At 47.6% G+C, this 20,838-nt stretch overlaps 7 protein-coding genes across 7 annotated transcripts; 2 read left to right on the forward strand and 5 right to left on the reverse strand.

The window, feature by feature from the left end:
- Nucleotides 1-1,527: 1,527 nt before the first annotated feature.
- F5891DRAFT_1195754 (uncharacterized protein) lies at nucleotides 1,528-2,800 on the reverse strand (the record flags this gene model as incomplete). The annotated part of the gene is made up of 5 exons (XM_041368185.1): nucleotides 1,528-2,051; nucleotides 2,106-2,312; nucleotides 2,362-2,509; nucleotides 2,565-2,582; nucleotides 2,642-2,800. 5 exons carry the CDS (start codon nucleotides 2,798-2,800, stop codon nucleotides 1,528-1,530), a joined length of 1,056 nt encoding a protein of 351 aa, XP_041219526.1.
- A 684-nt stretch (nucleotides 2,801-3,484) lies between these two features.
- Nucleotides 3,485-6,033, reverse strand: F5891DRAFT_1064225 (major facilitator superfamily domain-containing protein). The gene is made up of 14 exons (XM_041363043.1): nucleotides 5,732-6,033; nucleotides 5,635-5,672; nucleotides 5,565-5,580; nucleotides 5,377-5,513; nucleotides 5,206-5,321; nucleotides 5,121-5,153; nucleotides 4,987-5,066; nucleotides 4,519-4,936; nucleotides 4,423-4,471; nucleotides 4,316-4,373; nucleotides 4,164-4,266; nucleotides 4,013-4,104; nucleotides 3,858-3,965; nucleotides 3,485-3,803 (listed from the first exon to the last, which is right to left on the reverse strand). Exons 1-14 carry the CDS (start codon nucleotides 5,939-5,941, stop codon nucleotides 3,672-3,674), a joined length of 1,590 nt encoding a protein of 529 aa, XP_041219527.1. The 5' UTR covers nucleotides 5,942-6,033; the 3' UTR covers nucleotides 3,485-3,671.
- A 2,351-nt stretch (nucleotides 6,034-8,384) lies between these two features.
- F5891DRAFT_739818 (uncharacterized protein) lies at nucleotides 8,385-11,144 on the forward strand. Its single transcript, XM_041373042.1, has 5 exons — nucleotides 8,385-8,645; nucleotides 8,702-9,235; nucleotides 9,429-9,701; nucleotides 9,764-10,689; nucleotides 10,747-11,144. The coding sequence occupies exons 1-5, from the start codon at nucleotides 8,400-8,402 to the stop codon at nucleotides 11,039-11,041; spliced, it is 2,274 nt and encodes a 757-aa protein (XP_041219528.1). The 5' UTR covers nucleotides 8,385-8,399; the 3' UTR covers nucleotides 11,042-11,144.
- Nucleotide 11,145: 1 nt separating this feature from the next.
- Nucleotides 11,146-12,394, forward strand: F5891DRAFT_739819 (uncharacterized protein). The gene is made up of 3 exons (XM_041373043.1): nucleotides 11,146-11,521; nucleotides 11,575-11,741; nucleotides 11,788-12,394. Exons 1-3 carry the CDS (start codon nucleotides 11,205-11,207, stop codon nucleotides 12,249-12,251), a joined length of 948 nt encoding a protein of 315 aa, XP_041219529.1. The 5' UTR covers nucleotides 11,146-11,204; the 3' UTR covers nucleotides 12,252-12,394.
- Nucleotides 12,045-15,382, reverse strand: F5891DRAFT_739904 (uncharacterized protein). Its single transcript, XM_041373044.1, has 14 exons — nucleotides 15,283-15,382; nucleotides 14,656-15,231; nucleotides 14,550-14,603; nucleotides 14,420-14,477; nucleotides 14,092-14,371; nucleotides 14,020-14,044; nucleotides 13,810-13,898; nucleotides 13,675-13,758; nucleotides 13,569-13,613; nucleotides 13,489-13,509; nucleotides 13,183-13,439; nucleotides 12,938-13,123; nucleotides 12,795-12,886; nucleotides 12,045-12,735 (listed from the first exon to the last, which is right to left on the reverse strand). Exons 2-14 carry the CDS (start codon nucleotides 15,120-15,122, stop codon nucleotides 12,525-12,527), a joined length of 1,869 nt encoding a protein of 622 aa, XP_041219530.1. The 5' UTR covers nucleotides 15,123-15,231; nucleotides 15,283-15,382; the 3' UTR covers nucleotides 12,045-12,524.
- A 23-nt stretch (nucleotides 15,383-15,405) lies between these two features.
- F5891DRAFT_739960 (NADP-dependent oxidoreductase domain-containing protein) lies at nucleotides 15,406-16,846 on the reverse strand. Its single transcript, XM_041373045.1, has 3 exons — nucleotides 16,150-16,846; nucleotides 15,858-16,096; nucleotides 15,406-15,796 (listed from the first exon to the last, which is right to left on the reverse strand). Exons 1-3 carry the CDS (start codon nucleotides 16,630-16,632, stop codon nucleotides 15,661-15,663), a joined length of 858 nt encoding a protein of 285 aa, XP_041219531.1. The 5' UTR covers nucleotides 16,633-16,846; the 3' UTR covers nucleotides 15,406-15,660.
- Nucleotides 16,847-18,147: 1,301 nt separating this feature from the next.
- Nucleotides 18,148-18,440, reverse strand: F5891DRAFT_1195760 (uncharacterized protein; the record flags this gene model as incomplete). Its single annotated transcript, XM_041368186.1, has 3 exons — nucleotides 18,148-18,216; nucleotides 18,269-18,316; nucleotides 18,372-18,440. The coding sequence occupies 3 exons, from the start codon at nucleotides 18,438-18,440 to the stop codon at nucleotides 18,148-18,150; spliced, it is 186 nt and encodes a 61-aa protein (XP_041219532.1).
- Nucleotides 18,441-20,838: the final 2,398 nt, after the last annotated feature.

The raw sequence follows: 20,838 nt of genomic DNA on the forward strand, positions 1-20,838 counted from the left end.
TGTCCAAGTGCGTTGTACTTGCGAGGATGCGTTCATTGGGAGATATTGAAATGGTATCGACGACATTTTTGCGCACATCAACTTGAAGAACAGTCCATGTGGCTGTGTCGAATTTCCTGATCTTGGGCCCTGCGATAAGTATTTTCCCATTCGAGGTCCATGCCAGGCACGTAAAGAAACCTTCGAGTGTTTTGAGCAATTTGCCCGAGTTGGCATCCCAGATTTTCAGGTTAACTCCGCCCGCAGTAATCATCTTTCCATCTGGCGAGTAGCAAACCGCGGACACGTTAACTCCCGCGTCGATTGGCCCAACGATAGTTTCTCCACTCTCGACATCCCAAACTCTGATCTCTTTAAATGACCTGCTCACCACTCGCCTTCCGTCTGGACTCCAGCACACGGATTTCACTTCTTGCGTGTGTCCCGTACAGGTTTTGATGACCTTTCCTGTATCGACGTCCCACAATTTTACTGCGCCGTCCTCACACCCGGTCGCTACTGTCTTACCGCCCGGCGCCAATGCTATGGCGCGCACTCTCACGTCTTTGTCCTCCCATTCCCCCCCGACCTGTGTACCCTGCTCCAAGTCCCAGACTTGAATCGAACCTGATACCATGATGATTCGCTGTCCCCTGGGCAGGTGTAGGATATGTCTGACCCTATCATCCCCCGTCGTTTCTTCGGATCTGAGTCTAACTGTTTCAATCTTTCGGTAAGGTATGATCGCTGAAGCCTCTTGATCCGCAGGGGCTGGGTACGACATATTTTTGGTTCGGCGACTTCCCTAAGGAGCAAATGTTAATGTCAGCTCTTAACATCATGTGCCCCACGAATCAATCACCTACTTGATCGGAATGCAGATGCTTCGCACAAATGGGGATGAAATTTGCGATGGAGTGGTTTTTGTTCAATCTAGGAAGAAGGCTGTTGTTTAATCCTTTGACAGCATTACATCTGAGGATCCTCTATTCGTTCGTTGCACAGCTTGAGCACTGGCTAGTGCCGCAGCCAGTGCCCAAGCTGTGTAAGCGCCTAATTTTCTTCATACCTGATCAATATCTTCATCTATGTTAATCTGGCCCCTCCGTATCACGTCTGATGGTTCTACTATCTCACGAGTCGACGTTCATGTGTTTCTCCATTGGTTCGATACGATTCTGCGGTCTTGGAATCTATCCTCTCACGTTGTACTTCTGTCGAGAGTCCAGCAGGATGACCTGACAATCACACATGAATTTTAGACCTTCGTTTTCAACATTCCTCTGTGAGGTCTCAGGCCAAGGACCCTAGTGGTGCAGCCGCTGAGAATGGTCAGTTGTTCGTCTACTGAGAAGATGATGCGACAACGGATATATTATTACACAATTGAAACTTGTATGGACAACCACGATACAGAAGGTGATAATGATGTTCTAACCATGATGTTCTTTCCAGATGCGATACAGTACGTAGATAATTCGATGTTCGTGATATGACAGGTATCAGGGATGCGGGTGGCAGTTCAGTTACGTGTCCGACCAAACATTGTCAGTCAAAGAATTGGGCATACGTTCGAGTCAACATCCTTCCAGGACAAGCAGGCTTCACGTCGGTGCCCAGTTTAGCATCGCCCGCTAGCTTAGGCACTAGAACCCGGTGTTTCTTCGGCCTGCCCGCTGGGTATTGTGGAGGTATCATACGTTTTGCCCCAGGTTTGCCAATTCCGTATTGTTTAGGTGCAAGACGCCTTTCCTCCGGGTTACCTGTTGCATTTTGATTAGGCACGTGACGGCCTGTGTCCTTGTTGCCCGTTGCGCATTGCTTAGGCACGAGACGTCCTGCGTCCTTGTTTCCCGTTGCGCATTGCTGAGGTACGAGACGTCCCGTCTCTGGGTTGCCTGTTGCATACTGCTTAGGCACTAGACGTTTTTCCCCCGGGTTGCCAGTCAGGCGTGCCTTCTGCATGAGTTGTTTTCGTGCGCGACGGGCCAGGAACTTCTTCGCGGCCTGGTCTTTTATAAACTCCCCAAGTCGGGCGAGTCTCTTCATTTTTTTCTCGAAAGCATCAGGTGCTGAAAATCGTCCATCAATACATGTCTCCGGGATATGGAGGAAGTATCACATACGCAGCATGGTATCGGACGCCACATCTTGTTGTTGTGCTGACGGTACCTTAGTAGCAGGCACTTCAGGCTGTATGGGTATTTTCCAAGCAGCCGGTATGTCTGGAGGGGGTGGTAATCCCTCGATGCCCAACTGGTCACGGGGGTCGACACCTGCGCCACATACGACAAACCGAGTGTATAGAGGATCCAAGAGCCTAGATATTCTTTCTGTACGGATGGTCAGAAGGCATGAAACAAAACAACGACAGCTGTTTACCATTTAGGTCAGTACCAAAGGCGTGCTTCCGGCGTTCGATAAAAAGAAGCAATTTAAAGTACGCAGACTTGAACGGCAGCAAAGCCTCTGAACAAGCGATGAACAGATACAATCCTACGTTTAAACGTCTGAGGGTGCTGCGGGCGACCTGGATTTCGGACGGTGTTAGCAAAAGATCTTTCGACGATTAGGATTATATTTACCTCAGCCAGGGAGATGATCTGCAGGAAACGATGGTCAGTTGATTACTGGAGGAGATGTTTGATGGCAAAGACAAGACCTTTCGACCGTGGCGTTGCAATTCGGCGTCTTCTGAATGCTCGAATTTCATGATTTCATCGATGCCGTGCAGAAGATGGTCTTGGGAGCAAAGATGGGTAGTCAGTTCAAGAGTGACTCTTCGACTATCGAGTGCAGGGGGGATCATGATGTTACTCATGACTGATGGAAAGTACAGTAAGGGGATGGATGAAGTTGAGGATAGAAAACGCTGAATATATGGTACTATATGCTGTGGCACGATCCACAAATATGGGAGGGCGCTGGCTAGTGCTGCAAGGCCACTATGGCACCGAAAAAAAACAAATATAAAAAACAAGCACACGGTGGTTGTGCTCATTGCCAGAACAGTGGAATTCCACAAGGAACTCTGGGTCATCTTGAAAATTTATTTATCCACATTCTAGCCCAGTTACTTGAATGGCAGTTCGTGCCCTCCTATGAATATTGAATATTTGAATGCTCGGGGCGGGGAAGAGTTTCTAAACTGGGACGTAAATGTGTGGAAACGCGTGTACAACAATATAAAATAACGCGTCCACAAACCACAACAGTATGAATTTCACCACAGATCTGTGACTGCTTGAGCAACCACCGCATCAATCAAGGTGACTACACAATCACGAATCATATAACGGAATCGTCTTCGCATAGAACAGAGGAGAAATACAGAGACAACTAAAAATTCGGAGAAAGATCAAACACTTGCAAGTCAAGTCTCGGCTGTTTCTTCTTAAATTTGTTAGCGGAGTCAGGAGTATTTGGCTGGTAGAGTATGAACAATATCCGAATGTGGATGGAGAATAGATGGAGAATATAACTGTTGTTCACGCGTTGCCGAAGATTTATTCTGCAACCTTCTTCCGCTCCCAAGTCACATAGGTGCAGTCTTTCTGCATAGACACTATTTTCTAAGGGTTCGCAAGCTACATTGGAGAAAGTACAAAAGCAATCTCTTGGATCATCTAATACATCTAATACATATCCTAGTTCCACGAGCAACCGAAGCATCATATCGCAAGTGAAAAATTCTAGATAGAAACCTTACCTCTGGGCTCATAGGGCAACAAGAGAGCCAGGTTACCAGCAAAAATAACCAGAGCTCCAGCGATATATACAGGTGCCGCCGTCGCGAGGTTGGCATATAACGCAATAATGGGGGCCTAAGATTCAGGACACAATCAGAACAAGTAGTGCGAGATGGCAAGTGAGCGCACCAAAACACCAAACACCCTCGAGGCTGTGGACGTCAGACCATTCCCTGTACCGCGATCTTTTGCAGGAAAAATCTCGGGAGAAATAGCATACAAGACGCCATACATAATCTAACCACGTTTAATCTAGTCTCCCAGTCCGACACTGATTCACTTACGTTGCTGAAGAACACGTATCCGCAATTCCACCCCAGAAGTTGGTTAGATGTCCGGGCGGTGGTGGTCGCGAACAAAAACGCGCCGGTGAGCCCTTTATTTTGCGGGAGGTCGTTGAGTAAAGAACGCGCCTAGTACTATCTTTTTACTTGCCTGAGGCAATAGCAAGAGTACCCTTGCGCCCAATGTATGGGAGTTCTACTGCCCAACCTGCGAGTAAGGCAGAAGGAACACCTATGACACTCAAAATGACTTGCTGTACAGCAGCTTCAGCTATAGAACATGGAATGAAGTATCATACGTACGTTGCGATAGGTAATGTACAAGGATCCATCCCCGAAGACAGCACCACGGCTGGAAAGTCTACGATGCATGAGACAAAAGACAGTATATACCCAATTTGAGGACTCACAGATATGGCAGGAAATTGTTATACAACGTAGAGGCAAGTCCGATGAGACCTGTGTTTCATTAGTCATTGCACGCACAACGATGACTACACCTTTACCCCACATGGCAATCAATAGACTAGTCGACCAAGCCATTTTGGGAGTAGCAAAGAGAGCTTTGATATGACCGGTGTCGTACTTGGAATTCTTGCTGATTATGTTGCGCCTTTCCCCGGAGGATGAACGTTTGCCTGGCATTGCTCTGTCTGGAGCCTCAAGCTCTTCCAATGTGAGGGAAGATGTCTTTCCATTGAATTTCGCCAATTTGTGGATGACCTCAATGGCATCAGCGTCACGACCGATGCCAGAGAGGAACCGCGGGCTCTCCAACAACGTGAAGATGAAAAACCGAACGGCCCACAGTGAGAGGGTAATTCCGCCAAGGGTGAATAACAGGTAACGCCATCCCATATTGTCGGATCTGGTGCAGTGTGAGGCACTCGCACAAGAATAATTAGCGATCAGAGGCCATGCGATCTTGGAGTCCGATTAGCAATCGCGCGGACGAGAAGACGTGTGAGACGCACGAGACTGGACAGTAATTGTCCGAGACACCACCAAATGGAAAGGATAGTGAGCAAGTACTGGTGGGAACCTGGGACGAAGTCTGGTAGGATTACAATGAGTTATCTGTCACGTCCAGATGCAAACTGCTTATCACCAAGAAAAACGGCAGAATCCACTGGTAAGTTGCCTGTGAGATGGTCATAAAACGTCCTTTTTGAAGAGAAATGAAAAGGGCAGACCTCCCACGCCGACACCGACCATAGCGATCAAGGATGCTAGTGCAACGAAACTAGGAGCTCCACCCGATACTAAGCCAAATATTCCGGCGATAAACAATGTGGCATTGAAAGACCACCTAAGTATCGCATGAAGCGTGAAGAGATCGAAATATGGCGGTATTCTGTACGTACCTGCGTCCCCAGATGTCACACCCAAGACCCCAAAACACGGCACCGACAAGAAGGCCGATATTTGAAGCTAACGACAGAAAAGGGCCGTTGAAGTGGAATTCATTGACGACAGGGGCAAGGATGAGCCCGCTCAAAAGCTAGAGCCAACCTCAGTCTAGTGAAAACATGGCAGAAATGGATAAACACACGGGCCAGACAGAGTCACTTTTTCAGGTTCACATCAGGAATCATGCATGAAGTGGTTACAATATGACTCACGCAAACCAGCCAAAGCCAGTGACCACGAAGAGACACCACTATAATTTTGAGTTCACACGATTGAGATAGACGTTCATTACTATGGAATGCGACAAACCTGATATCTACCCATGCCGATGTCTTGTATTGCATGATTCAAGATGCGAGCTTTCGCCTGATAGACTGGATCACTGTAGCCGTCTTCGTAAAGATCCATTGCAGGACCTGTGATTGGGTTGATATGTGGAAATGTGTCGGGCAATGGGGAAGAAGTAGAATGCGCAGATTTGGGGTGGATTTGAGCATTTGTCATGTTCACAGCTGACATGATGGAAGAATCCAGGGAACGATGGTATGACCTGTCACCTGTGAGTGGTGGGAGTGACAGGTTATATATATCTCGGTCCCGTACTCACGCTTCAAGGGATGGCAATGGACTTGATCCTCGGGCCAGAGTCTCCGAGTTCTCGTGACGGAATTATTATGCGGTGCGAGTGCCTGAGTTAGCTAGTCAGCCAATGAAAATCAACCGTCAGTCCTACCCCGGCTTCTTTAGAGCTAGTTCGGCAACTCGATATTTTCGATATTTTTCAATATTTGCTTTGGCATGTTTGCGAAAATGTTCACCGGCATCGTTCCGAGATGTCGGAGCTCGAACCTTGCTTCTCTCCTACTGTACATATTATCAATGGATGTATACCCTCATCTAACCCTAGAGCGGCGTAAGAGGCTTTTTGCTGGTGCGGTCGCGATCACTGCGATCTGTGCACAGTACACTACTCTTCTCATGGCCCAACCTGAAGTCAATGCTCCCCCTCACTCCAAGGCCCCACCAGCGCAGTGGAATGATGTCGAGACTGTTACCCTTGTAGACTATCTCTATGATCATCGCTCAGAGGCTGAAGGGGCAGGCAACTTCAAGCAGCAGGTTCTTGGCTCTGCTGCAGAGTTCATCAACAATCATGAGGCGCTTCAATCCACTCGCGCAGGTCCACTGAAGACAGCGAAATCAACTCGAAACAAGTGGACATCAGTAAGCCCTATTTGATCTCATCTGATCTAAGCTGACGAGTCTCATCTAGCTTAAAAACATATTTCATGCTATCGAGAAGTACCGCAACCAGACAGGGGTCCACTGGGACAATGAGACTGGAGCTGGGATTGAAGGAACTGCGGCTGCGGCTGTATGGACATCGTATGTCAAGGTATGTCCCCTCTTCGTCATATTGATTTGAGCGCTGACTTTTGTCAGGCAAATAACCTCATGCGTCCTTTCCGCAACAGGGGATGGGAGCATTATGAAAAAATGCAGACCATCATCCCATTGGGCGGCGCTAGAGGGCGGCACGTCTTCCGTCCAGGTGGCGCTGCTCCCTCCACCACCAATGCTGATAACGATCTTGCGGATGCTGCTGGCCCATCAAGCACTGCTGCTGTTCCTGCTGCTCCAAGCGCTGCTGCTGTTCCTGCTGCTCCAAGCGCTGCTGCTGTTCCCGCTTCTGCAGGCCCATTAAGCACTGCCGCCACCCGGGGGACCGAACCATCTGGAAAGCGCACGTATCTTGAATAGAACGGGTCCGACGTGAAGATGATAAGCATCTTGCGGAAATAACTACATACTATTAGATACTGTCACTTGAAATAAAATAAAATAAACTCACCGTGAAATCATTTCGTTCGAGCGTTGAAATCTCTCCGCAACATGCCTGATTGATAGGCCAGTCACAGAGGTGTAAAGAAAAATCGCAAGTTGTTCCTCGAGGGACACAAACTTGGAGTCTGAATGGCCCATGGTGCGAAGCTCGGAGATAAGCTCCACAAATGCATTGGCGCGCATGCCAAGCTCACACCTGATGCGCTCTGGGTGACCAGTGAGCAACTCGATCACCCAGTCTTGCCCAGTTAGCGCTGAAGTGTGATAGGGCTCGGGATCTTTGGGATATATTGATTGTAGGATGCCGTGCGTAGAAGCAACAACGATGCTGATTACGAGTACCATGCATTTGAGGAGTCGTTCCCGGACCTCTGGCCGAGGATTCGTCATGAGCGCTGCTAGGCGTTGGCGCTCCATCGCGAACCCCAGTGGTTGGGGATCCATCAAGGTATATACCCTACCCTCATTATCACTGATCTTGTTGATAAGCTCAAATTCAAGCTCCGAATCGCCTTGGACTTAGGGGGAGCATTGACTTCAGGTTGGGCCATGAGAAGAGTAGTGTACTGTGCACAGATCGCAGTGATCGCGACCGCACCAGCAAAAAGCCTCTTACGCCGCTCTAGGGTTAGATGAGGGTATACATCCATTGATAATATGTACAGTAGGAGAGAAGCAAGGTTCGAGCTCCGACATCTCGGAACGATGCCGGTGAACATTTTCGCAAACATGCCAAAGCAAATATTGAAAAATATCGAAAATATCGAGTTGCCGAACTAGCTCTTAACTACATGCGATGTGCACCCCTTCTTTTCATTGACTTTTCGGCTTAGCAGTACTGGTTGATTTCCATCGCCGTCAGCTGCTGTGTTCGATCGTAGCCTTTAAGCTGACTTCTGAAAGATCCAATTTGGATCGCAGGAGCGACGCAGCCTCTATATAACAACCTGTACGATAGTATAAATATCCGCCTTATACGGGAAACTCACGCTAAACTTTACCGGGTCCCTAGCCCGGTAGTGTCCTTCACGAAAGGCGTGGTTGTTTGGTCTTGAATGATGACGGGTATCTCCGGTCGGAGTTAAAGTTGGCGTCGAGCTTTTTCTTTTCGTCCTCACAAGTTTTTGCAACGATGTCCCGTTTGATTGTGAAAAATCTACCCGCATACCTGACGCCAGATCGCCTCAGAAACCACTTCACACAGCAAGGTGCCCCCTCTGGAACCATTACAGATGTGAAAATTTCACTCAAGCAAGATGGCACATCGCGTCGATTCGGTTTCGTTGGCTTCAAGACAGATCAAGAAGCAAGTGCTGCAAGGGACTGGTTTGACCGCACTTTCATCGACTCGACGCGAATAAATGTCACGGTTGTCACAGTAAGTCTTTTTCTTGCCAGGTGTTGGTATTTTATTTCTAAAAAATTTACTCGCAGGGTGCAAAAGATGCTCCAGCTCCTCGGCCAAATAAAAGAAGGCGCCTGGAAGATACCGATACAGACCCAGGGCCATCATCGCGTCCACATGTTCACAAGGCGGATAAGAATGGTAAGACGAGCGCACCAGCCCCTTCAACATCAGCGCTAGATGAGTTCATGGACGTCATGCAACCCCGCACAAAAAAGGGTCCGTCGTGGGCAAATGAAGCTAAGGAATCTCATCCAGCACTACCGGCCGGCCCTCCCGAAACAACGACGACATCTGATGAACCAGATAATAACGAGGCTGTCTCGGACCTCGAATGGATGCGACGACGTATGAACCTGGAGTCGGATTCACCACCCGATAAAGTCTTTGAGCAGTCAGATGACGAGCACGAGGTTAAACAGAGCCCCATTCCTGAAGAACACCAGGACTCGACAACGAAGACGATTATGCAGACGTCTCGATTATTCCTTCGAAATCTTGCTTTCTCATGCACGGAAGCCGAGATCATGGAGCTATTTCAACCGTTCGGAGAAATTGTACAGGTGAGCATCTTGTAGCCTTGTTGTATATTTTCCACATCCTTCTCTTCTCTTGATGATAAACACTTAGGGACATCTGATCCTCCACGGATATGCTGATCCCCGGGAACCAATAGTAGAAAAATTATCTGACTTCTATTTCCATTTTACAATTTGTGTCGCCGATCACATCGCTGACTCATTCCTATCCTATCAGGTCCATATGCTCATCGACTCCTTGTCTAAAAATCCGAAGGGTTTAGCCTACGTGACCTTCAAGGAGCCAACGTCTGCCCTCTCGGCGTACGAGGCGCTAGACAAGGCGTCCTTCCAAGGTCGCCTTCTCCACATCATTCCTGCTGTTGACCGAAAAGGCAAGTTTGAAGTAGTAGAGGGCGAGGGAAAAAAACAAACGTTAAAAGACGAGAGGAGTTCTCGTCGTAAAGCCACGGCTGGGCGCGATTTCAATTGGAGTATGTTGTACATGAATGTTCGTCAAGCCCTTGTCATGTTATGCACTATATATCGAGATCTCATGCAATGCATGTGCAGAGTGATGCAGTGGCATCATCTATTGCCGATCGGATGGGAATTGCCAAGGCAGATATTTTGAATCCTGAGTCAGATAATGCGGCGGTCAAGCTTGCGCTTGCAGAGACGCACGTTATCCAAGAGACGAAGTCGTACCTGGAGTCCCAGGGGGTCATCTTATCGTCATTTTCTTCCCGAGCGCGATCTGATACTACGATACTCGTGAAGAACATCCCCTATGGTACCACTGCAGAACAGATACGTGAGATGTTCGAGTCGCACGGGGAACTCAGCCGCATCATCGTACCACCGGCAGGTACCATGGCGGTGGTAGAATTCGGACAAGCAGATGAAGCTGCCAAGGCTTTTCGAGCTGTAGCTTACCGACGTCTCGGAAGTAGTGTCGTCTACTTGGAGAAGGGTCCGATGGGCATGTTCCAAGAAACTACGGATGCGCCAGGAAACTCCGGCCGTACGCTAACAACTGCATTCAAGCCGATCACTATCGCCGAGCAGGAAGCTGGCGGCGGTGCTGATGCGGACGAGCCTGCTTTGTCTGCTGGATCGACTTTGTTCGTCAAGAATCTGGCTTTCAGTACCACTCCAGAGCGCTTGATACAAGTCTTCCGAGGTCTTCCTGGATTCTCGTTCGCGCGAGTACAGACCAAGCCTGATCCCAAACGACCTACTGTTCCTGGCACTGAAGCCCCCCGGCTGAGTATGGGGTATGGCTTCGTGGGGTTCAAGACGGCCGATGATGCGAAGAAGGCTATGAAGAGTATGCAAGGCTTTACACTTGACGGACATTCATTGCACGTCAAGTTCGCTGGGCGCGGGACAGAAGACGAGCCTAAGGACAATACAGTCGCCAAGAGCACGACGACGAAGATGATAGTGAAAAACGTTCCATTCGAAGCTACGAAGAAGGATATCAGAGAGCTGTTTGGGTCAGTACAATCTACCGTCTATGTGCCTAATATCTCATTCAACCTGGACCTATACAGCGCCCATGGTCATCTCAAATCTGTACGTCTTCCGAAGAAGTTCGACTCGCGTTCGCGTGGTTTCGCGTTCTTGGAGTTCCTCGCCCGGCATGAAGCGGAGAATGCGTACGCTGCACTACGACACACGCATTTACTTGGGAGACATCTTGTACTTCAGTGGGCGGAAGAGGCTGAACAGGATATAGAGGTGCTACGGAAGAAGGCAGGCGTGGGGTATGGTGATGGCGCTGAACTGCCTGGGCGTAAACGGAAGCTTGAAATTGCAGGCGATGATACTGGTGGCGACGTAGAATGATGACGTATATAGAACAACCTCACTTCATTTACTAGGATATTTTGGTACCACGATTAGACGCGACGCGTCTATTTCCACGCCACCGACATTAGGTCATGGCATCACGCATAACTTGAACTACGATGTTAACTACAACTTCAAACCAATTGATCCCTCTTCAACGATGCACAGTGCTGACGAGGATATGCAGACATCGCCTCCTCCAGCAAAACGACAACGCACGAGCCACTGCAGAAAATCCGAATCATTAATTGAACAGTCGCAGTTTTGGTTTGCCGACGGGGACATTGTTATTGGTGTTGAAGGGCAATCATGGAAGATTCACCGGAGCAAGCTCATGTGTTCTGTAATTTTTGCGGACATGCTCGAACTTCCACAGCCAGCCAACATCGAGAGAATGCACGGATGTCCTCTGGTTAGTTTATCGCATGATTCCGCGAATGACTGGCTAGTCGTCTTGACGTGGATGTACCAACGCGAGTAAGCCGTCTCCTCATCCATCGAACTATCATTGTATACGACCACATCTCTAGGAAGTTCAATAACCAAACCGTTGTCTTTGATACCATAGCCGGGGCCCTACGATTATCCAACAAATATGATATTCCAGACCTCCGTCAATGGAGCATGCGTCAGCTATTTCTGCGCTGGCCCCAAGACCTCACCAAAATGACCTATGCCGCATTCCCTCATGCTGCTGGTGAGCTTCCCTTCTCTCCCGTAGATCGGTCTAAAATGTGTCCTAGAGGCCATATGCCTCGCACGAGAATGTAATGTTCCTGAGATCCTTCCTGCCTCATTTTATGCGCTTTCTATCCTCCGTTGGAGCCATCTATCCGAGGGCGGTCAAAGTCACCTCCAATTGTCCCCATCCGACCTCCGGTGCTTCATAGTCGGACGCGAACACCTTCAAGATCATCTATACGCAATCTTGACTGGTACAGACGAGCGGCCAGGCGGACACACCACAGCTATTTGTGCTGGTTGCGAGAACGCATCTCGGACGTGGCTCAGCTCATCGTTGAAGCCGGATGCTTCCTCTCCGTATGGAGTGTGGCTTCTTCGTAACTTGCACCTTTTTGTTGCGAACGGCTGTCCAGGCTTGAGTTTACATCACAGCCGTTGTGATGTGAACTTTCGTCTGCGAATCAGCGGGTTCGTTCAAGACCTTCACGAGGCGATTCCTAGATACTTTATGCTACGAGCATGAATTCACTACCATAAAACAGGCATGCTCGAAGTTTGTTGCAGGCCTTTCCAGTACACAAACAACCAAATTTCAGAGTAACGTCTTGGCTCCCGCGTTCTTCGCGTTTACGATTTTTATCTCATCTACATTTTTTTTCGTTCTCCATGACTTTTATCATTATACAGTATTTCTTGGCTACATCAGCGTATAATAATCCGTGGGCTATTGGGGGGTATCGGATGAGTTGGATTGTTATGTACAAAAAAATTAAAGTTGTCTTGTCTCATACTAAGTTCAAGGAACCCCAATGTGTGCTAAGACGCGCCTCCGAGTAGATAAAATGAGCTCAATCAGTCGCTTGAAGATATGTAGCTCTCTCGCTGCCCAGATGAACCACAATATAAACATGGTAACAACCACGCATACACTGATGACTGATGCCAACATGGCCGTTGTCGTAGACTTGAACACGTTATACAGCAGGGCGATTGAGAAGTAAATCATCCTAGTAAGGGGAAACAGTATTGTCATTAGCTTTAGTCAGAGAATATCGATCCCACTTACCCCCACATGAGCATCGCGTAAGGGAGACTGTTGATCGTCGCAAGGCCTTTATCCCCAAAAAACGTGTCAGTCATACTGTACAGGAAGTCTCCCTGTGCAGACTGGTTAGCACGAGATAAATACGCGCCAAGGCGACGACTCACTGCTTTGTCCGCTGATTCACAACCATATCTTTGGTTTTGACGGACCAGCAGGACTGAGACGACCAAGGAGCCGGTGATCGAGATGATCGAGAGATATATAGTGATGATCCCGACCGACTCTGATGTGGAAATGTTCACATTCGGCACTGCAAGAAAACTCAAATCTACGGCTAACATGACGGTGGACTGGTGGAAAAAACCCAGGATACAATCATGAGGTGCGATGTTAAGTTGATGATACGCACGTAGATGGTGATTCCGGTCCACTCTGCCATAAGCTTTGCATTGTAATCTTTCCACCGCGGTGAGTTAATGCACCTATCTACCCACACCCTTCGAAGATCATTCAAATGTGCTTGTGGTGCCCAAAAAAGTATGGCGTCAAGGGCCAAAGAAAGACTACTGATCAGTGGATGAAAGCTAGTAATCTCGTCGTACACAGATTTGTCGGCATCGAGACGAGCGCAAGGTAGACCGCAGAAGTTGTAATATTTGGCTTTGCCTTCAAGATAAATGAGCTGCGCGTCGAAATGTCAAGATTGAAAACACACAGAAGTAATGCATAAATCTCGCTATTGTTGAGACAGTAAATCTCAGGGGTATGTTGCACCGTGTATATAACCTCACGTACCAATGACACAGGCGGAATGAGGGAAATCGGTTTCCTGAACATTCTCTGGAAATATGTAATATTTTAGACTTTACAATGTAAACGGTTCCAACAAGACTTGTTGCACCTTGAAGATGGTTTACCAGCTCCAGGATTTTGGAAAGCTCGTCCGCACCAAAGGGCGACAAAGAAGCATCCGAAGTGATGATCTCTGAATTTGAATTCAGAAAGCGGAAAGAGATGATTACAAGAGATCGATTACCTGCACTCGCATGGACAACAACCTCCCTCAGTTCTTTCAGGAGCTTGACTCGATTCAGCTCGTGTTTCGGGTAGCGTTCGCAATGCATCCTACTCGTTTCAGTCAAAGATGGTCGCATTGTATCTGAAAAACACATGGACAATCAAGTTGGAATCGGTCCGAATAGAATAAGCTAGAAGTGGGTGAGACTCACGATTACAAGTGACAAACCAGTATTGAGACTCCAAGGCATATCCTGTTGGCTAGTTCACATCACGAGCGCCATAAGTTTGCATAACGTACGAATGTGACTCGGATCAGATACGCCTTGGAAACCATCAAAGACAGCCTCTGTCGCTGTCGCTTGGTCGTAAACGTGTAGCCAAAAGAGAGTTCGGGTTTCATGATCGACAAAGTAGTACTGACACGAATCTGTCTGATTCGGCACTACTTGCACCACGAGCTCGATATCACCAGCGTCAAAGTTTGGTGATTGTGTGCGTGCCAAGTCGTATAGCTCATCCGCACATCGGTCCATCAAGTGGAACAGATATTCATTAATGTGTCCTTCAGTGAAAGTTCTCTATAGGGATTGTGATCGATGGTCGATGACAGATACGGACTTACTTACTTTGCGGCCATTGTACAGATACAGCGCGCCTTCTGGATGTATACACGGCTGCCATTCACCATTCAACCAAGGACATGATCTGTAGTATCCGTAATCCGCTTTCCTATAAATGCCTGGCTGGTGTACTCACTGGTTAGGGAAGGACCTCATGAATGCTGGAATTCCGATGGAGTCAGATGTATCTCTGGATGGCAACTTCTTAAGGTCATTCACTGTGATTGATTGCATCCACGTACACAGGAGGACGATTCTCGTAACGTGATTTATGATCTACAGCAGATGGCAGAAAATGGAGAGTGATGGGGAGGCTATTGGGAGAGATTGCATTACCGACTGCTGGAGGCAAAGGCGTATGAGTCTGTGGTGAATTAGCAAGCTGTGGAACGCTTGGAACAGGCATGGTGTACGGAGGTGTTGAAGCCACGGAGCTTGCTGCACTCAACGGAGTAGTGTGAAGCGGTAATGGCAAGATGGACTGGGAATATTGTGCAAGGCTAGAAGTCCCAGTCAAGACGGTACGACGCGGGTCTACAGTGGAAAACTTGGAGTTAGTATCATGCGAGATTGGAACATGAACCTTGGCCACAAAGTGTCGAAAGCATGACACGAGAATGAGCAGTCGCCGTGCAGATGAAGTTGCGAGCGTCGCCAACACTTGGACCAGACGTTTCAAGAGCTTTTGAATCAATGTCGTATTCATCATCTGTTGTGTATTGTTCAGCGACTCTCATACACGTTGCCTGAAGAGGATAGAAGATGACTGGAGATGGACGTTATTGGACTTTATCTGAAGCGTGACTCGGACGCGCGCACTGTTCTTTCATATAAATTTATGGACGAGTTTGATGAAAAATACATGTCACCTGTATAGCTAGCTTGAATTTGAAGGCAGGAAACGATTAGCTGGCAAGTTTGGTTGATGAGTCAACTAGATAATTAGGTTCGACAACTACTTTGTTCAAGTAAATGAATAACGTTAGACCGAACTTGACCGAACATTAATTATAGCACTCTGCCGCTTTTCTCTGCCTTGTTCCTCTGACCTCTTGCTGACCTCATGATGCTTTAGGTTCGTCCCACCTCCACCTGGTTAATAATTCTGAGGACTCCGAGTGAGTATGTACGTGGAGCGCTCAGGAACCGGGATCACAGTGAAAATTCGCAAGGATATGCTAGCCAATCCTTCAATACACCTGACTCATTCGCAGTCTCCTCTATTCTGATTATAACTGCTCCTCTAATCAATTGGACAATACCAAGAATTTATAGTAATGCTGCGCCCCAGCATTCTCAATCGACTCAATCTCCTCAGCTGTCAATTCTGGAACATTGGCGGTATCAAGATACTCTCTCATCCTATCCGCCTTGCTCGAAGTGCTGATCGATAATATGTAAGCATCCACAATGATGTAGCATATCCAGAACGGATGGAACTTACGTGACGACCAGGATATCGTTCTGTTGCAACCACTTGATCAGTACCTGACCGACTGACACAGATTGCCCTCGCGTGGACTCAAGGCGTTCCCGTATTTTCTCGATGACGGGATCCAGGGGTCCCCCGGGTACGCGGAAGAGGGGCGACAGGCCACCATAAGAGGACGTGACGATGCCATGCTCTTTATGCAAAGCTATCACAGGCTGTAAAGATTTCCACACATACGGGTGGAGCTCTACCTATCAGGGGAGTTTTTCAAGACTGATACTGACACTGAGGTGATTTAACTCACCTGGTTGACCGAAGGCGGAAACTCAGCGCCCTCCAAGATCTCTTGCAAATGCGCAACATCGAAATTCGACACCCCAATGGACTTTGCCAGTCCTTCCCTCTTACACTTCTCCATCATCTTCCACACCTCCTTCAGTCGGCCTGCATGATGTCCGGGCGCGTGCACAAGGTATAGATCCACGTACTCTAAACCTAATTTCTTCAACGACACCTGCAGTGCGGTTTTGGCAGTCTGGTCAGGCTGCAGTCCATTGAGTTTAGTAGTAATGAAGAGCGCAGATCTCGGGGTTCCGCAGGCCCTGATTGCCATGCCCAAGCTCTCTTCATTATTGTACATCTGGGCACCGTCCAGGTGCGTGAAACCGTTGGCGATGGCGCTTTCTACAGGGTTCCGTACATCTTGATCGCGAAGCGCTGTGCCGGTGCCAAAGGCGATCCAGGGAACTTGACTGCCGTCGTTGAGAGTAAGTGTAGATATCGTCATACTGTCAATGTGGAGTTGATGAAGACATCCAAACTATGGAGCAGTAGTACTTATATCTTTAGCTATCTATTACCGACGTAGCTTGAACAGAGACCAATCAGCAACGGCATCGTAAAAATACTACGCCTGCTGCGAACTGCTGCTGGGACTGCTACGGCAACTGCCGCGACCACTAGCTGCCATTGCCACGGTGAGACTTGAGCTTGAGTGCGCATCACACATCGGGGTGAACGATATTTAAAAGAGGTTTATATGTTGTACAAAATGTGAAGACAATATTTAATATTTAAACTAACATAAAGATGGGTGCACGACTTCAAATTTTGGTGGTGTTTTGTGTGTAATCCAAAATATCAAATATTCACAACCATATTCCCACAGACAATATGTCAACAAACATAAGAAATATAGTCAGATTTTTCATGTCTGCTTCAACTTAAAGTTCAATTTCCATGTAAAACTTTGGAGAAAACTTGAAGTTTTACAGATGACATGACATTAAAACTCGATTTAAATGTCAAGCTTTGGCAAAACTTCAAGTTTTCTCCAAAGTTTTATGTAAGAATCAAACTTTAAATTGAAGCAGACATGGAAAATCTGATTATATTTATTATATTTGTTGACATATTGTCTGTGGGAATATGCTTGTGAATATTTGATATTTTGGATGACACACAAAACACCACCAAAATTTGAAGTCGTGCACCCATCTTTATGTCAGTTTAAATATTAAATATTGTCTTCACATTTTGTACAACATATAAACCTCTTTTAAATATCGTTCACCCCGATGTGTCAACTACACTTGGCACTGCTAGTTACCGGAACCTCCTGCTTGTCCTCCAAAAAAGCCATGAATTCGAATGTGCTCCGATTCATTAAGAAATCTGTCTGATAGGCTTCCTCCCAAGAAAACAGGCGAGCACAACTTCCATCAGGCCAACTATCCCAGAGCTAAGATAAATTAGCATGGGTATCTTAAAGTCACCTGTTTGGTATCTAACTTAGCGTGGGCAGTGATAGATGCTTTGTTTAGTGTTAGCGGGTCCTTTTGGCTCAGACAGGAAAGTGATTCATGCGATCATACAATCTGGATTGGCTGTCACTTGTCTTCTAGTACTAATAGTAATTACCACGATTCAGATGTCGGACAGGGTGAGTTTCAGTCTATTCCGCCTGTGCTCGACGATCATGTCTGTAGCGTTTGAGCGTTGGCTTTTTTATACCTGCAAGTACTTGTCCCCAGTGTTGGACTTCACACAAGTTCGATAGACACGCAGATTCAAACACACAATCGGCATTGCGCCTGACATCTAGAATTGTCTCGTATATTTGCCAGCACTACTTATATTCAATATTCATTGTAGCTGGTTCTGCCTAAAGGCCCGATCCCAGTACATACTAGCAGTTGCCCCGTGCATAATTTTGATGCGAGGAGAGGCTTACGGGCGTCGTTTTCTCAGTGTCATCGGGCTCAACATTGTGACGAGCACAGCAGTTGCCCCGTGTACAATTTTAACCCAAGGAGAGGCTTACGGGCGTCATTTTCTGAGTGTCATCGGGCTCAACACTGTGACGAAGAATCTACGGACGTCGTATGACAATATGATCAGATTTCACGCGAGGAGAGGCTTACCGGCGGCGCCTTGTCAGTGTCATCAGGCTTAACACCGTGACGAGGCAGCTGCGGACGTCGTATATCAATACTATGATGAGATTTGACGCGAGGAGAGGCTTACCGGCCCAGCGCTGACAATGGTCGTCAGGCCAAGGAGCACAATGAAAGCAGTAGAAAGGCGGATAAGCATGATGAGTTTACTTCACTTGTAGAGAACAGGTTGTTGGCGACTTGATTGTTGGTGCTGTTTTTTTTAAACTCGACAGAAGAGGGCGTCCAGTCGTGTTCTGGACATACTGGTAAAATTGAAATCAAACCGTTCATGGTATTCACCTAAAGGAGTCAACTGGCCCGAGATGAAACCGGATGCTATTTAGCCAGCTGCAGGACTGCAAGAGGTAGGTGAATGGTAGAAATTTACGTAGGTTCACATTCTTGGTAGTCCACCTGTGACGGGTTCTTATCCAATCCGGGAGGGACACCGTACCAGGGCGCACCACTAAGAAGACTGGTGATATCTCAGATATTAAGTTAGTTACCGATCCTGGAATTTTGGATAAAGGTGATGCCATGGTCTTGTCATCACAGATAAGACGATGGTGAGTTGGTGGATAAGGATGGAGTGCTTCAAGTTCGAGGCGGGTGCCAGTAATGTGATCAGACGAAGGAGGTATGGTTCCGAGGGTTTACTACTAGCTCGATTTGTGGTGCCTGGCATGGACCTCGGATTTGCAATTTGACAAAGTTTGGACACAGCCACGTTCGCAAGCAACAACTATGGAACTTGGAAACCATCAATCAACCCATCACTTCACCATGAAGCTGACAGAAAAGCTTTTCAGCAGATGGGAAAGTTCCCCGTCACTAGCTGCCGCAGCCACCGCCTAGTATTACACGACATTTCCACTATCGTCAAAGGAGCTGGCCTTTTGTCAGATATTGTAAGCTTCATCTTCGATGGTATTACGCTTAAAACGAGCTCGTTCATCCTCCCAGGTGGTCTCTTCGGATGCTGATCTTCGTTCATCTGCCAACACACCAGTGTTCAATCCAGATGTGTTTGTTGACAAATACATCGCTTCTGGCTACTCTGATACCACACCACGTCGATTGAGAGAAGTCCCCTAGATCGCCGAAGCTCAAACTTTGCCAAGTTCCTCAAGCGTTTTTTGAAAATGTACTACGTCCCCTTGATACCACGCGATCACCGTCTTTCATGAAACAGTGCATTTGACCGATATGTTGTCAGTCTTCTACGTCACGCAATCAACGCACTCTCTTTGGTCGCCTACCTACCTTTTTGCGCTGCCGCCGCTCCAAGCCACTTACACCACCTTCTCATTGGACTCGCAATCTGGTGTCTGACATGCTACGCAGATGACATTGGTTGCGAGAGCCACTAATAGTCGATGTCCCATGCCAGGGTGCCAGCCTGTACTTTTCCGCCTTCTCATTTCCTAACTTCATTTTTACAGAGGGACTACCACGCAAGAAAGAAGATAACTGCCGGCTCCTCATGACCTCCCGATACTTGTGTTATGGCCACCGGACCATCACAGGAGATCATCACTGGCGCAACCACTTACCATGACGAGGGAATCACTACTGAGATGGCGATTGCCACGTTGTCACATCCTGATGTTGACATAACTCAGGCCAGATACTGGACTCGGTTCTTACTCTGGATTGGCTGCGTCTCTTTTCAACACTCAGACGGTCAATAGTAAGTACTAAATATGGCATATTTGGCATATTTTGGACATTCCTATGTGGCATCCTTCGTGGTACATTGACTACAGCTCGGTATATAGTTGGTAGTCAGTTCTCGTGTTGACGACTGTGTGCTGCTGCCGGTGCAGTGAATGTGAATCAAATATGGGACTGAATTGCACAGACCGTGTTTGTTGCCAGTCTCTCTTGAGAAACTCCTTGCAAAAAGTACGACGACAACATCCCAAGACAAGCCGATAGATGTTTGATTAGTGGGTAAGGCGGTGATTGAGGAAGACTGTTCATCGTCTTTGTTTGGCATTGCACAGATGCGAGTACGTAGAGGTAGATCTGGAAGAATTGGAGATTGCAAGGATTGCTAGATTGTGAAGTAGCCAGTAATAGTATGGCGATGAAGGTGAAAAACTCCGGTTGGACGTGAAAACAAAGGCCAGTGGAAGAACACGATATGTCCAGTTGGACTCTCAACGGACATGTGGCCCAAGGGGATAGATGCAGAGACTGCAGAATCGCACGCATTGGATTTGTGGAGAAACACAGGGATGCAGGCTGGTGGTATACCATGGTTGTCATGTCGAGGGCAACGCAGATAAAGGAAGTGGGTATTTGATTCAAAATTATAGCATTGGGCGCTTAATCTGCACAGCCAGTGCTGAAGCTGTAGAGCGAACACGTGGATAAAGCGAGGCAAACGCGCCAGTAGAAGACTTTGATAACGACCTCCCTTCTTACTTGAAGCTCCATCGAGCGAAACACGCCGCAACTTTCGTTCCGGATTCATCTTTCTGTGCAGAAGTCAAGTACATCTAGATTCAGAGTAAGTGATGGATTCATACGGTCAGAGCTGAAATGATGAC

The sequence above is a fragment of the Suillus fuscotomentosus genome, assembly GCF_016647785.1.
Source record: "Suillus fuscotomentosus strain FC203 chromosome Unknown F5891scaffold_87, whole genome shotgun sequence".
Lineage (NCBI taxonomy): Eukaryota > Fungi > Basidiomycota > Agaricomycetes > Boletales > Suillaceae > Suillus > Suillus fuscotomentosus.